General features: G+C 33.8%; 1 protein-coding gene across 1 annotated transcript in view; it reads left to right on the forward strand.

Moving 5' to 3' along the window:
• Nucleotides 1–17,325, forward strand: part of SYCP2 (synaptonemal complex protein 2) — a 72,508-nt gene that overhangs the window by 51,629 nt on the left and 3,554 nt on the right. Inside the window, exons 30-38 of the mRNA XM_025399420.1 lie at nucleotides 683–851; nucleotides 3,066–3,103; nucleotides 3,572–3,742; nucleotides 5,091–5,289; nucleotides 10,285–10,490; nucleotides 14,350–14,535; nucleotides 15,388–15,478; nucleotides 15,750–15,905; nucleotides 16,469–16,605. Coding sequence (XP_025255205.1) covers nucleotides 683–851; nucleotides 3,066–3,103; nucleotides 3,572–3,742; nucleotides 5,091–5,289; nucleotides 10,285–10,490; nucleotides 14,350–14,535; nucleotides 15,388–15,478; nucleotides 15,750–15,905; nucleotides 16,469–16,605 — 1,353 coding nt within the window. The remainder of the gene's footprint in view (nucleotides 1–682; nucleotides 852–3,065; nucleotides 3,104–3,571; nucleotides 3,743–5,090; nucleotides 5,290–10,284; nucleotides 10,491–14,349; nucleotides 14,536–15,387; nucleotides 15,479–15,749; nucleotides 15,906–16,468; nucleotides 16,606–17,325) is intronic.

Here is a 17,325-nt window from a genome sequence, read left to right on the forward strand (position 1 = left end):
ACGGAGTCTCGCTCTGCCGCCCAGGCTGGAGTGCAGTGGCCGGATCTCTGCTCACTGCAAGCTCCGCCTCCCGGGTTCACGCCATTCTCCTGCCTCAGCCTTCCGAGTAGCTGGGACTACAGGCGCCCGCCACCGCGCCCGGCTAGTTTTTTGTATTTTTCAGTAGAGACGGGGTTTCACCATGTTAGCCAGGATGGTCTCGATCTCCTGACCTCGTGATCCGCCCGTCTCGGCCTCCCAAAGTGCTGGGATTACAGGCTTGAGCCACCGCGCCCGGCCTTCTCTTAATTTTTAATGTTAAAGATCATCAAAAACAAGAAAACAAAAATATTTTGATTGTTTTATTTATGCAACTATCCACATTCCTATTATGAATTTTCTTATTGTCTTTCAGCTGTTTGTAATCATCTAATGAAATGACAAGTTTAGTTTTTTTTTCTATGTGTACTATTAGGTTATATCTCTCTGGAAATAAGTTGTTTTAACTTTGAATTAACAACATCAACACCAAAATGCAAATATCACTATCTGATCTGGTTTTTCAAGTGACTTTCTTGGATAGGTTATTAATGCCATCCTAAATTAGGATATTGTTTTTTGTTGTTGTTGTTTTGGTTTAACTTACCTTGCATGATATAATGAGATGTAGTATTTCTTCATGCATTTCAAACTTTTTTTATAGATTATAACAAATCATCAAAAGAAAAATCTATTTAGTGATACTGAAACAGAGTACAGATGTGATGACAGCAAGACTGATATTAGCTGGCTAAGAGAACCCAAATCAAAACCACAGCTAATAGACTATAGCAGAAATAAAAATGTGAAGAATCATAAAAGTGGAAAATCAAGTAAGAAATTATCTTTTGGAGACATGTTGCAAATGATTTTACAATTTATTTCAATTATTTAAAATGCTTTATATAAGCTTATTTTATTTAGACTTCATTACTACATACTTTCATGGATAGGACAAAACACTACAATTTTTATGTTTTTTGTTTTATTATTTTGGTAATATGGTTATATTTAAATTTTATTTTTAATAGGACCTTAGGAACACAAATTATGATTTATCATGATCCTTGGCTCATGATTCTCATCACTTGTCTACTCATGGCCCAGTATTATCCAGTTATTTAGCTAATTATTGTGAATAATATACCAATTACTCATGAACTCAACACCTTTAAGATCAAGGCTTGAACTTTGACACTAACCTATATATATTTACATGTATTTACATTTATGTGTTTGTGTATAAAATATATGTATTTATGTGTGTGTATATATTTTTTTACTAAATATCCCATCTTCTTGCTGCACCCAACATGCATCCTTTTTAAGGAATTTATATAGACACAAAAAATATATCAAAAGGCAAACAATTTTCTTCCAGATTTTTTTTTTTTTTTTGCCTAAGTTTTCCACAAAGTATTTTCCTAGAAAGTGGTTTCTGCTTTGTCTTTGTGATAGTGAATCTCTTGAAGTAGTTGGTATGAGTTTCAGGTATAAGTTTTGGCTAGAGAGAATTACCATTTTCACAGCTGAACATCAATTTCAATGTTTGCTAAAACAAATATTTTATATGTTGCATTTTTAAAAGAAGACTTAACTCTGTGATTTTCAGTTAAATGTATATTTATTTTAAAGGCGTCAGCTTTTATTTTATTCCAGGATTAAAAATAACCAATAGTTACCTAAAAGTAGAAGTGAATTTTGGCATGTGTTTAGAAATGAAGCTGAATCTTGAAATTTAGGTGAGGGGTCACCAGATACATGAGGAAGTAAAGCAGCAGAATTATATATAAAAGGGAGAGAAGTATGGAATAGCATAGTATAATCAGGGAATGCAGTATTAAGGTATTTGGTACATAGATCATATTTGTGGGAAAATGGTGAAAGGTGAGGCTAGATTGCATCGTAGTCTGAACCTTGAAGCAGCCAAAGAGAAATATAATAAGACTCACATGCCCTCAGGGACCATACAGTCTAGTGGGAAGATGTACAAATAAAAACATTTATAACATACAGTAGAAGATTAGAGATCTCAGGAAGACGTTAGAGGTTAGAATACTGTCATCACTAAATATTTATGAAATTGAAATTCTGTATGAATTCTTTTGTTTAAATTATTGAACAACTACAAGTTAATGTGTTTGAGTTGACTTATTGCCAAGATTAGAGGACCTTTCTTCCAAAACAGCTTTGCTTCCTTTGCTTGAATAATCTCATTTCTTAGGTTTCAGAGACTATTTGGAAAGATACTTGAAAGGCAAAAAAGGGAAGTGGGACTAAAGCTGCTATCAATAATACGGATAAATCTTATTAACATAGTGATGTATGGAAAATAAATCATAGGATATTATACAGGACGTGATATTTTATAAATCTCATTATATTGTTTAGAGATATGTATCTGTGTAATAACACTTGTTTTTAAAGCAAGTAAGACCTGCAGATTTCAGGACAGTAATTACCTTTTAGCAGAAGGGACACGGAGGATGGTATAAGAGAGCATACGTAAGTAGATTCAGCATTATCCACAATCTGGTTCTTAAATTGAGTGGTAGATTTATAGCCACTCTCTTATATGTTGACATACTCTCTTATATGTTTAAAAAGTTCTATAAAATAAAGGAGTGGGAGGAAAACTGGCAATTCATATCATACCAAACACTATACAGTAAAAGTTATCAATTCTTGAAAATTACATTTTTGGATGAGTTTAAAGATGGTGCCAATCAGAGATGTGGTGCAGTTGGGCTACTAAAAAGTTCTGGGAAAGGAAAAGCTTCCAAAGTAGTGTATCATTGTGAGGCCAGATTCTTCAGCAGAAGGGGTGAGGAGAAGATTACGGTGAGGAGAAGATTACGGTGTCAGGAGGGCTGGTATCCTGGTGGCCTGAAGCCACATGGAGGTTCATTTATTAAATGCTAACAAATGCTTTAAAAACTTACTGTTTTTTATTATTTTAATTTAAATATGCTGAAATGATGTTCTCATAAATTTAATGCCCATTCTTATCTACTGTGAAAATTTAACCTTATTTTTCTGAATTGCAGGATCATCCTTGGAAAAGGGACAACCAAGCTCTAAAATGGTAAGCCAAGAAATTTGTGTTCAAACATCCCTTTACAATTACTTTTTCTTGTCATATGAAAATAATTCATCATCTCATAATTTTATTCTTGTTATCAGTTATGTGTGTTATGTACTTGTTCCTCCTTTTGCACCCTTTCTCCTGACTTGTTTCTTTTTAAATCACATTGGCCTTTATTTGACTCCATTTTATTCTGTGCTTTTAGATATTTTTTAAAATCTCTTTTACTTCAGTTAGATAGTATATATCAGGCTTCTTAGGGATTTAATGGTAGGGATACAGAGCATGGTAAAGAAGGTAACTGGAATGGGAAGATAAAATCCATTAATTTAAAGTATGTTAATCAAAAATCATTCTTACAAATATTTTACATAAAGCTTGTCACAGTGCCAATTTTATAGCAAATTGCTTGTATTTCTTGTGCCTCAAATATTGATCTAATAATATTCAGGAATTTTTTTCCTAAAGATACCCAGTAAAAATATCACCAAAAAGATGGACAAGACAGTTCCGGAAGGAAGAATCAGACTTCCACGAAAAGCAACCAAAACAAAAAAAAATTATAAAGATCTCTCAAATTCAGAATCAGAGTGTGAACAAGAATTTTCACATTCATTTAAAGAGAACTTGCTAGTAAAGGTAAATACAGTTCAGATTAATTTCTAAAAGCCTCTTAAAATATTAAACATATCTTTTTGTAAAAAATGTCAAATTTATCTTGTTACTTCTTAAGAGTTAACTTCCTATGTGACAAAATTTAATAATTCTAGAAATTTGCCCTTAGGCAATAGTTGGCATTTTTGTTATAAAACAGATGTCTGCATCTAGTGAAATTATAACCTTATGATAGTATCTTTGAAATGGAGAAGTACTTAATCTTCTAAAATTAGGCTTTAATAAAGTATAGCATGGAGAAGTTGTCCATCTGTTGAGTGAAAGCAAAATATTGGTGTCTGAGGTTCTTCTCACACACTGGCTCACCTGTCACCATCCCTGACTTCTTCCTTATGTCTCATAATGTCCAGACACTTTCCCAGTCACCTGTTCTTGAAAGCAAAGTTATTTATTTGTCTGGCAGTCCATCATCTATAGAAGTAATGAGATGTCAGTATAATTTCATTTTTTCGTCAATATTCAATAGTGTTCTGTAACTCCAATTATGGGAAAAATATATATATACTTATATATATCACTATATATAGTAACCACTGTACATATACACATATAGTGTATGTGTATAGTATATAAATATTTGTAGTGCTTACAATGTGCCAGCTGCTATATTAAGCACTTTACAGATTTAATGTCTTAAAATCTCATAAGTACTATAGGTAATTAGTACTATTACTGTCATCCCATTTTACAACGGAGAAAATTGAGGCTCAGAGAGAAGGAGCTTGCTCAAGGTCACACAGCTAGGAAGTGGTAGATCTAGGATTTGAAACCAGAGAGTCTGGCACTAAAGATAGGTTTCTGACCAGTACAGTGTGCTGATTTACCGTCATAAACTTCCATCTCTTCTTGTTCGCAATCTTGTTATCTCTTACCCAAAAGACTTTAAAGATTTCCTAATTTTCTATCACTTTTTTTTTTTTTTTTTTTTTTGAGACACAACCTCGCTCTGTCACTGGGCTGGAGTGCAGTGGTGTGATCTTGGCTCACTGCAACCTCCGCCTCCAGTGTTCAAGCGATTCTCCTGCCTCAGTCTGCCTAGTAGCTGGGCTAATCTTCTTTGAACCCTCAAAGAAGGCTGGCTATTTGTATCTCTTAAGATATTTATTATAGTAAATGTATTATATTCTCCTGGGAATTTGTCTTATGGCTTCTAGTATATTAGAAAGTCTTTCACTACTCATATCTAGGTCCTTGTTATACCTGTATGTGGTAATATACAACCTTTAATAAATATTTGAATATAATTTGTTTTATGTGTCCAAGTGTAAATATTTGTACTTGAGTATAATTTGAAAGTTATTGATACATTTAGGAGGAGAATATCCGTTCCAGAATGAAAACCGTAAAGCTACCAAAGAAACAACAGAAAGTCTTCCATGCTGAAACAGAAAAGGAACTATCAAAACCCTGGAAAAACTCATGTCTACTAAAAGATACTATACAAGATAATTGCCTTGACTTATCTCCTAGATCTTTATCTGGCAGTCCATCATCTATAGAAGTAACGAGAGGTCAGTAATAACTTCGTTTTTTCTTAACTTGAATATTCAGTAGTTTTCTATAACTCTAATTATAGGAAAATACAATTTTGAGGGGCATTGGTGATTATAGTACTTAAAACTTCATTGTTAAGCTAGTTAATGCTAGTAACTTGACTTTTGATAACATGGGAACAATGCTACTAGGATACTGAAGTTTTTCATGTTAGGAAGTTAAAGATCAAATGCTTTAATGTGGAAAATATTTAGTCACAAATTATAACCTGAAATCTTAAATACTTAATTTTAATGTGCTTTTTTTTTTTTTTTTTTAAATTTATTTATTATTATTATACTTTAAGTTGTAGGGTACATGTGCATAACGTGCAGGTTTGTTACATATGTATACTTGTGCCATGTTGGTCTGCTGCACCCATCAACTCGTCATTTACATCAGGTATAACTCCCAATGCAATCCCTCCCCCCTCCCCCCTCCCCATGATAGGCCCCGGTGTGTGATGTTCCCCTTCCTGAGTCCAAGTGATCTCATTGTTCAGTTCCCACCTATGAGTGAGAACATGCGGTGTTTGGTTTTCTGTTCTTGTGATAGTTTGCTAAGAATGATGGTTTCCAGCTGCATCCATGTCCCTACAAAGGATGCAAACTCATCCTTTTTTATGGCTGCATAGTATTCCATGGTGTATATGTGCCACATTTTCTTAATCCAATCTGTCACTGATGGACATTTGGGTTGATTCCAAGTCTTTGCTATTGTGAATAGTGCTGCAATAAACATACGTGTGCATGTGTCTTTATAGCAGCATAATTTATAATCCTTTGGGTATATCCCCAGTAATGGGATGGCTGGGTCATATGGTACATCTAGTTCTAGATCCTTGAGGAATCGCCATACTGTTTTCCATAATGGTTGAACTAGTTTACAATCCCACCAACAGTGTAAAAGTGTTCCTATTTCGCCACATCCTCTCCAGCACCTGTTGTTTCCTGACTTTTTAATGATCGCCATTCTAACTGGTGTGAGATGGTATCTCATTGTGGTTTTGATTTGCATTTCTCTGATGGCCAGTGATGATGAGCATTTCTTCATATGTCTGTTGGCTGTATGAATGTCTTCTTTTGAGAAATGTCTGTTCATATCCTGTGCCCACTTTTTGATGGGGTTGTTTGTTTTTTTCTTGTAAATTTGTTTGAGTTCTTTGTAGGTTCTGGATATTAGCCCTTTGTCAGATGAGTAGATTGCAAAAATTTTCTCCCATTCTGTAGGTTGCCTGTTCACTCTGATGGTAGTTTCTTTTGCTGTGCAGAAGCTCTTTAGTTTAATGAGATCCCATTTGTCAATTTTAGCTTTTGCTGCCATTGCTTTTGGTGTTTTAGACATGAAGTCTTTGCCCATGCCTATGTCCTGAATGGTACTACCTAGGTTTTCCTCTAGGATTTTTATGGTATTAGGTCTAACATTTAAGTCTCTAATCCATCTTGAATTAATTTTCGTATAAGGAGTAAGGAAAGGATCCAGTTTCAGCTTTCTACTTATGGCTAGCCAATTTTCCCAGCACCATTTATTAAATAGGGAATCCTTTCCCCATTTCTTGTTTTTCTCAGGTTTGTCAAAGATCAGATGGCTGTAGATGTGTGGTATTATTTCTGAGGACTCTGTTCTGTTCCATTGGTCTATATCTCTGTTTTGGTACCAGTACCATGCTGTTTTGGTTACTGTAGCCTTGTAGTATAGTTTGAAGTCAGGTAGCGTGATGCCTCCAGCTTTGTTCTTTTGACTTAGGATTGTCTTGGAGATGCGGGCTCTTTTTTGGTTCCATATGAACTTTAAAGCAGTTTTTTCCAATTCTGTGAAGAAACTCATTGGTAGCTTGATGGGGATGGCATTGAATCTATAAATTACCTTGGGCAGTATGGCCATTTTCACGATATTGATTCTTCCTATCCATGAGCATGGTATGTTCTTCCATTTGTTTGTGTCCTCTTTTATTTCACTGAGCAGTGGTTTGTAGTTCTCCTTGAAGAGGTCCTTTACATCCCTTGTAAGTTGGATTCCTAGGTATTTTATTCTCTTTGAAGCAATTGTGAATGGAAGTTCATTCATGATTTGGCTCTGTGTTTGTCTGTTATTGGTGTATAAGAATGCTTGTGATTTTTGCACATTAATTTTGTATCCTGAGACTTTGCTGAAGTTGCTTATCAGCTTAAGGAGATTTTGGGCTGAGACAATGGGGTTTTCTAAATATACAATCATGTCATCTGCAAACAGGGACAATTTGACTTCTTCTTTTCCTAACTGAATACCCCTGATTTCTTTCTCTTGCCTAATTGCCCTAGCCAGAACTTCCAACACTATGTTGAATAGGAGTGGTGAGAGAGGGCATCCCTGTCTTGTGCCAGTTTTCAAAGGGAATTTTTCCAGTTTTTGCCCATTCAGTATGATATTGGCTGTGGGTTTGTCATAAATAGCTCTTATTATTTTGAGGTACGTTCCATCAATACCGAATTTATTGAGAGTTTTTAGCATGAAGGGCTGTTGAATTTTGTCAAAAGCCTTTTCTGCATCTATTGAGATAATCATGTGGTTCTTGTCTTTGGTTCTGTTTATATGCTGGATTATGTTTATTGATTTACATAATGGTAAAGGGATCAATTCAACAGGAAGAGCTAACTATCCTAAATATATATGCACCCAATACAGGAGCACCCAGATTCATAAAGCAAGTCCTTAGAGACTTACAAAGAGACTTAGACTCCCATACAATAATAATGGGAGACTTCAACACTCCACTGTCAACATTAGACAGATCAACGAGACAGAAAGTTAAAAAGGATATCCAGGAATTGAACTCATCTCTGCAGCAAGCAGACCTAATAGACATCTATAGAACTCTCCACCCCAAATCAACAGAATATACATTCTTCTCAGCACCACATCGTACTTACTCCAAAATTGACCATATAATTGGAAGTAAAGCACTCCTCAGCAAATGTACAAGAACAGAAATTGTAACAAACTGTCTCTCAGACCACAGTGCAATCAAACTAGAACTCAGGACTAAGAAACTCAATCAAAACCGCTCAACTACATGGAAACTGAACAACCTGCTCCTGAATGACTACTGGGTACATAACGAAATGAAGGCAGAAATAAAGTTGTTCTTTGAAACCAATGAGAACAAAGATACAACATACCAGAATCTCTGGGACACATTTAAAGCAGTGTGTAGAGGGAAATTTATAGCACTAAATGCCCACAAGAGAAAGCAGGAAAGATCAAAAATTGACACTTTAACATCGCAATTAAAAGAACTAGAGAAGCAAGAGCAAACACATTCGAAAGCTAGCAGAAGGCAAGAAATAACTAAGATCAGAGCAGAACTGAAGGAGATAGAGACACAAAAAACCCTCCAAAAAATCAATGAATCCAGGAGTTGGTTTTTTGAAAAGATCAACAAAATTGACAGACCACTAGCAAGACTAATAAAGAAGAAAAGAGAGAAGAATCAAATCGACGCAATTAAAAATGATAAAGGGGATATCACCACTGACCCCACAGAAATACAAACTACCATCAGAGAATACTATAAACACCTCTACGCAAATAAACTGGAAAACCTAGAAGAAATGGATAATTTCCTGGACACTTACACTCTTCCAAGACTAAACCAGGAAGAAGTTGAATCCCTGAATAGACCAATAGTAGGCTCTGAAATTGAGGCAATAATTAATAGCCTACCAACCAAAAAAAGTCCAGGACCAGATGGATTCACAGCTGAATTCTACCAGAGGTATAAGGAGGAGTTGGTACCATTCCTTCTGAAACTATTCCAATCAATAGAAAAAGAGGGAATCCTCCCTAACTCATTTTATGAGGCCAACATCATCCTGATACCAAAGCCTGGCAGAGACACAACAAAAAAAGAGAATTTTAGACCAATATCCCTGATGAACATCGATGCAAAAATCCTCAATAAAATACTGGCAAACCGGATTCAACAACACATCAAAAAGCTTATCCACCATGATCAAGTGGGCTTCATCCCTGGGATGCAAGGCTGGTTCAACATTCGCAAATCAATAAACATAATCCAGCATATAATGTGCTTTTTTAGCTCAATATATATTTAATAACATGAGAATTTATGGATAATTCTGTTTTTTCTATTTATATTTCATTGACAAAAGTCCAAGGAATATCTTGGACCCACAGTGGATTAATACTGTATACAGTTGAGGTTTTGCTTTTACTTTTAAATAATTGGCAAAGAAAAATTCATATTCTTTGGAGCTCTGGTATATGTGTATGCCTACTAGTATAGAAAGTATAAGCTTGCCCTTTTTATACCATTTTTGTTTCCTTGCAAGGACATTTTAAAGCATTTCTAAATGCTAATCATTTCAGTTAAAATGCAAGACTTAAATCAGTTAGTATACTTCTGCTTCCTCTAAAGTAGCTATTGTGTTCTCAGTACTAAGGACCACTATAAAATTTCACATAAGCACATACTTAGAAGACAGATGTACATGCCCTGATTTGATCTGAAAATTGTCTGAGGATTTATTTATATTAAGATTTATTCCAGCAATAAATTTTCTAATTTTTATGTGAAAGATGTAGAGCAGATGATTTCTTTTTCAATGATAAAATTTTGTTACATTAAAATATACAACACTGTCAGCTATGATGTCAAAATACTCAAGATAATAATTAGGTTGATCCTTATATTTCAGGTCATACTGTAGATATTTTTATTGGAAAATGTTTTGAAAGTTCTTGTGGTTACAAGTATATTTTAAATTCAGCCATTATTGTTTTTCAGTCTTATAAATATTTTAAATATAACTTGGTTTTAATTTTTTTAAAAGGTATCCTTTTTTATAGCCAAGACTTGAAGATTTGACAAATCTTTATATTCTTAGAATTTAAATTAATCATGCTATTTCTAAAGCAGACATCAATGATAGCGCTTGCCATCTGTTTTCTTGTGTTTTTTTGATGCAATGTAGGTGTAGAGAAAATAACAGAAAAGGATTTTACTCAGGATTATGACTGCATAACAAAATCTATATCACCTTATCCAAAAACTTCATCACTTGAATCCTTAAATAGTAACAGTGGAGTTGGAGATACAATAAAGTCATCCAAAAACAATGAGAAAAACTTCCTGTGTGCAAGTGAAAGTTGTTCACCAATTCCACGACCACTGTTTTTGGTGAGAATGTATATATATATTTTTCTTTATCAGATATATCTGAAGGTAGTAAGTCATTTTCCCTATCTTAATCGGATACACATTGCTTGTCTATTTAAGGTTTTGGGTTTGGTCTAGGGTCTTGGGGGAGAGGGACATAATAACAAGAGAGAGATAGTTGCCAGTCTTGATGGACCTAACAAAAAATAAATATATAGCTATACAGGAGGAAGAATGTGGTAGCAGGAGAGTACAGTAGTTTCTCATTTTCTGTGGTTTCACTTTTTGAGGTTTCAGTTACCTACAGTCAACTGTGGTCTGATAATATTAAATAAGAAATTGCAGATATAAACAATTCATATGTTTAACATTGTGTGCCATTCTGAATAGGGTGATGAAATCTCGAGCCATCCATTCTGTCCCTCCTGGGACGTGAATCAACCCTTTGTCCAGTGTATCCATGCTGTATACCCTACCTGCCTGTTAGTCACATAGTAGCCATCTTGGTGATCAGATCAACTGTAGATGTATTGCAGTGCTTGTGTTAAAGTAACCCTTATTTTACCTAACAATACCGCCAACGGGCAAGAGTATTGATGCTGACAATTCAGATGGGCCAAAGAAAAGCCATAAAATATTCCTTTAAGTGAAACGGTGAATAGTCTGTGCTTAATAAGGAACCAAAAATAACGTATGTCAAAGTTGCTAAGATCTATGGTAAGAATGAATCTTCTTTCTATGAAATTAGGAAAAAGAAATTTGTGCATAGTATAATAGGGTTAGATACTATCCATGGTTTCAGAAGGGTCTACTATATTTTAAGAAGAAATGGTACATATAATTTGATACATAGATGAGGAAGAATGAAGAAATTTTTTTCAACATATATTTACTTTTTATATTCCTACCATTTACCTGTTAAACTTCCTTATAAACACCTAAACCAAATATTGTAATTACACTGTTTTCAACTAAATTGTCCATTTACTTTGTCAACATGTAATTTTTGTAACTAAAGGTTATTAAAGGCCGTAGACTTTATGGTGAAATCTGAAAGAAGTACCTGCATTGCAGGAATAAGCATATTCAGATCTAGAAAATGTGTGTAGTTCTAATGTGTAGAACAATTAGTAGTATCTCTTAGGAAGTGATCATTCCTACTACAAAACTCTTATCTGTACTCTGTATAGTAATCACCCCTTATTCTCAGGGAATATGTTCCAAGACCCCCCTCCCCCAATGGATGCCTGAAATGGAGGATAGTACTGAACCCTATATATACTATCTTTTTTTCCTATACATACATACCTATGATTGTTTAATTTATACATTAACTTATAAATATGCAATTTATAAGTTATTACAATGACAAAACAGAACAACTATAACAATACAGCATCACTACTCTTGCTTTTGGGGGCCATTATTTAGTAAAATAAGGGTTACTTGAGCACTGCAATATCTCCAGTCAATCTGATAACTGAGATGGCTATTATTTGACTAACAGGCAGGTAGCATATACAGCATAGATATGCTGGACAAAGTGATGATATTCATATCCCAGGCAGGACAGCAGGACAGCCAGAGATTTCATGGCACCACACAGAATGGTGCACAATTTGAAACTTATAAATGATTTCTGGAATTTTTCATTTAATATTTTTGGGCTATGGTTGAGCATGAGTTATTGAAACCATGGAAAGCAAAACTGCAGCAAAGGGGGACCATTGTGTGCCAGACAGATAAAAGTGGAACTATGCTGTTTTAAAGTCAGGGTAGGAGATCTAAACGCTAGATCTACCTAGTCTCCCTCACCTCCTTCCCTCAAATAATCCCCAAGGCATATTTTCAGAACTGAGTTTCTACAGACCACAATTTGAAACCCATTTTCACACTAGTGAAATTCACACAAATTCTCCTGTGATCCTTTATCAATATAGTCGGCCCTCCATATCTGTGGGTTCCACATCTGTGGATTTTCAACCACAGACAACACTATATATTTTTAACTGTGTCTGTATTGAACACGTACAGACTATTTTTCTTGTCACCATTTCCTAAACAATACATATAACAACTATTTAAGAGTATTTACATTGCATTAGGGTAGCATAAGTAATTTAGAGATTACTTATGTATATGGGAGGATGTGTATAGGTTATATGCAAATACTGAACCATTTTGTATCACAGATTTGAACACCTTCTGATTTTGATATCCACAGGAGGTCCTAGAACCAATCCCAGTGTTTCTGTCATTCTCATTTGCCCCACATCCTTTAATCCCGTCAGTGTGCCACCTTGCAAAATCTCCAAACCTAGGTAATCCCCACCCATCATCTTTGATGCTACTCTGCATTAGATGGAATTTTAATAGTTATATTCATTGGCTGGACACTCATGAGACATTCCCCTCATGCTTCCCCTTTACTGTCAACTCTTAATAAGGTGTTGGAAATTTGCTTTATGCAGTAGTTGAACCTGCTTACACTCTCAACACTATGAGATAGTGCTCATTTCTCTACAGTTTTAACTAACTAGGTGTTATCAGATGTTTCTGTTTTTGCCAGTCTGGTAAGCATAAAGTTGTGTCTTTAATTGGCATTTTCCTGACTCATGGCATCAATGAGTATTTTCACATGATTTTGGCCATTTTGTGAATTCCCTGTTTTCTTATTTTTAAATTGCACTGTTTGATTTTTCTTACAAATTTGTATGAGTTCTTAATATATTCTGGATATTCTTTATTTGTTGTATATGATGTAAACATTCTTTTCCTACTATGTATATTTTCACTTAATTACACAACTTCCCTATGACAAAAGATAGGATATAATCAAATTTACCAATCTTTTGGGTTGTTCAAGAAATCTTCCCCTAAGCTATTGTCACAAAAATATTTTCTTATAAAAATATTAGTTTTGATTTTTAAATTTTAGGTTTGGGTCTCTCCAGGCTTTCTTTTTCATATGGATATCAAATTAGTGCAACATCAGGAGTGGAATAATCTTAATTTAGTGATAGGCCGGTGATCACATGGGCCTGGATTTGGCACTATTAGATTTTACTGTTTACTGGCCTGTTTATCTGTCTCTGTGCTAATGCCACCATTGCTTTAATTAGGGTCATTTTACATTTATAGGGTGTCACATACCCCCTGCCCCACCATTCTTCAGAATTCTTTTGGCTCTTTACTGATTCATATACATTTTAGAATTCATTTGTCTAAGGGAAGAATTGCCATTTTTCAATATTGATGTTGATCTTTCTTAGGTAAACATCATTTATCTCTCCAGTTTTTCATCTTATTTCCTACAAAGTTGGGCAAAGTCTTCTACAAAGGAAATTATGCACCTTGTTGGATTAATTCTTAAGTATCTTATGGGTCTTCTTTTTGCTGTATTTAAAAAAATCAGACCTTTTTTAAAAATTTTATTTTCTGAGTTTTAAAATTTTTATATAGAAAAACTATTGGTTGTTTTATCTCCAACAACCTTGCTGAATTTTATCATAATTGCCTAGATTCTCTTGGCTTTTCTGTATAGACAGCCATATAAACTGTTACACATGAAGACTGGAACAGAAAATGCAAAAAAAAATTCTTATTCATGTTCTTGTTAAGGTGACTTTGACCTCTGGAGCATAGAAACTGTACTAGCAGGGATCCTTATCTACAGGTTTTGGTCATCAAAGTAATAATCTACTTGCCTAAGGATTTTTTATTTTTAGTTATGAATTGAAATTGAATTTTTGCAGGGAATTAGGTAGTTTTGAAGTTTTGCTTTAATGTTTTTTATTATGTTTATGTTCAACTCTTTTTGAGGGGGGGCTTTGAACAATTTTGTAACTACTTTTGGGTTTTTGTATGTCTTCATTCATAGCCCAGACATACTCCAACTAAGAGTAATACTATTGTAAATAGAAAAAAAAAAAGTTCTCTGGTACTTACACAAGAAACACAAAACCGTAACAGCTATTCAGACGTAAGCAGTTATAGTTCAGAAAAACGGTTTATGGAAATTGAATCTCCAAATATCAATGAAAATTATATACAAAGCAAAAGAGAGGTAAGTATGGTACTATAACTTATAAATTTTCCTTAAACTACAATGGTTCTTGTAAGACTCAGATTACTGACCTTTAGTGGTAATTATAATATTTTAATGCCTTTCAACTGTTATTACCTGCAAATCTGATTTTCAAAGTATATAGAATGGCTTGATCATAGAAAAATATTTTTTGATAGAAGAAAGTTGAAACTTAAAATGGGAGTAGTAAGGTCTTAAATAGTGAGGATATCACTGCTGAACTCCGGATTGCATATTTATAATTGGCACTTTCTGGTTTCATGAATGTATAGGTATTTGGTTGAACTTCCTGCCACCATAAAAGCCCATCCATCCCTCAATAAAAATATTTTAATAACCTGTAAAATATAGAAAATCAAGACAGAATTTTACAACTTGGAGAGGGCTGGGATTTGAGCTAGACCTAAGTGGATGGGTAGGTATATGTAGATTAAGTGAAGAAAAATCAGTAACCTATGTAAAGGTTATTAAGTAAAAAAACCTGTATATTTAAATAGTATAACATAAGGTTAGATGTGAAAGATGTGGTTTAAAGAAGAATAGTTTAAACTTTAGTTTTCTGTGGCTCCTCATTTCCTGACTCAAAGAAATGAAAAGCAGGAATAGAAAAAAAAGTAGCTTACATCACAGCTATTACAAGAAGATTGAGGTCAACTTAGAATCAAGGTTAACACATGGTAAATATTAGAGATGAAAAGGAAGGGATAGAAACAATCTGAGAAATAATTGACAGCATTTAAAATTATTGGCTTTTGGGTTTGAGAAAGATGATGAAATGTGAATCGAAACATATTTACAGAATTATTTTCTAATTTCTAATACATATTTTAGGAAAGTCATTCAGCATCTTCATTATCCAAGTCTAGTGAAGGAAGAGAGAAAATGTGGTTTGACATGCCCTGTGATGCTACTCATGTATCAGGTTTGTAGTCGTAGTCTTGCTTTTTAAAAAATGATTACTGAAATGCTGCATGACATTTCATCTAAAGAAATTATGTATTTTTAAGTCATACCATTATTCAACTTAATGGAAAAAGAAAATAAGTAAACTAGGTAGAACTGAATGCATAATTACCTAAAACATAATAAAAATACTTAGTGGAAACAAAGGCTTTTTAAAATAAAAGCAAGAAAATATTAGGTATTTTTAATGAAAATTGTAGCACTTTTAACTTTCTTTAACTGTTCCTAAGGCCCCACTCAACATCTTAGTCGCAAACGGATATACATAGAAGATAATCTGAGTAATTCCAATGAAGTAGAAATGGAAGAGAAAGGAGAAAGGAGAGCAAACTTGCTTCCCAAAAAACTGTGTAGAATTGAAGATGCAGATCATCATATCCACAAAAGTAGGTAGATCAGTAGCCTGTATCAAAATGCAGTTATTTGGAAGGTGGTTCTTATATTTTGAATGAGTCTATTTACAAAACAAATTTGTAAAGACAACTTCAGATATGTCCAAGATGGATGATGCTTTATTGCAAAGTTCACATTTATATGAATAATTGTTGTAGTAAGGGTCTTATATACCCATAGATCTCCCTCATCATTCTATCACTTATCACATTTAGGATTTACTAGAGTATGAATTTACTGATGTGCTAATACCTCATTAAATACTTAACAATAATGTGGAACTAGTTAAAAAGCAGTTAAAAAATAATCCATAAATGTTCCAGCTTAAAGTAGTCATTTCTGCTGTAATAGCCATATCAAAAAGTTTGTTTTATAAATCAGAATAATCTCCTTTTTAAATTAAAAAAACAGAAGGAACTCTTCTGCCTTTGATTTCATAATCCGTAGGTTTCACATAGATTCAGAAAATAAGATAGATTTTGTTCTTAGCCTAATTACAAGGCTAAATTTACAGTAATGCATATTTTACCTTCAGCAGATTGTTTTTATTTTTTAGTGTCTGAAAGTATATCTTCATTATCAACAAATGACTTTTCTATTCCTTGGGAGACCTGGCAAAATGAATTTGCAGGTATAGAGATGACTTATGAGACTTATGAGAGGCTCAATTCAGAATTTAAGAGAAGGAATAATGTGAGTTATTCTTTAAATTGTGATTTATACCCAATAATATAATAATATGCCATACTTTCGACTAGACCATTGGCTTGTTGGATCCTTTGGCAACAAAATATCCATTCATGAAACCAACTTTCCTTATATGTGAATAATTGGAATAAAATCTGTATATTATCCATATTCTTTCTTTTGCTACTACTTTTTTCTCTTTTGTCCTATTTTCCTTTTCAATTTAATGTTTTGGCTTTTCTATGATTTTTCTTTTTTTACTGGACAGTTTTCTTTTCATGCCACTTTTCAAGACATTTTTTATCTCATGGAGGTGACCATTAATGAAGGTAGTATAGTGTAGTATAAAGAATGAGCAGCTGCAGTCAGAGAAATACCATTTCACTTCATTTTACTAGTTCTGTATTATACTTATGTAGTGTTAGTTTTTGAGGTTCCAGTGAGATAATGCAAAAATGCTTTTTAAAACAATTTTTAATTATTGGTAATATTTTTCTGCCTATCTCTTTCACATGCCTCTATTTGGAATCGATAGCTTTTTATGCCCTCCTTTGAATAAAAGATTTTTTTGGCACAGGTTATCAACCCCAACCCCCCTGCCCCTGCAATCTTGCTTTCCTTTCTTCTATATTCAGGGTTAAAATTAGAATTTGCTTGTTTTTTCTCTTTCTTTTTTTTTTTTGCCCAAGGTCAACCTAATCTGAATAGAGAAGCTTTGACTTATAT

Source organism: Theropithecus gelada, chromosome 10 (genome assembly GCF_003255815.1).
Source record: "Theropithecus gelada isolate Dixy chromosome 10, Tgel_1.0, whole genome shotgun sequence".
Classification (NCBI taxonomy): Eukaryota; Metazoa; Chordata; class Mammalia; order Primates; family Cercopithecidae; genus Theropithecus; species Theropithecus gelada.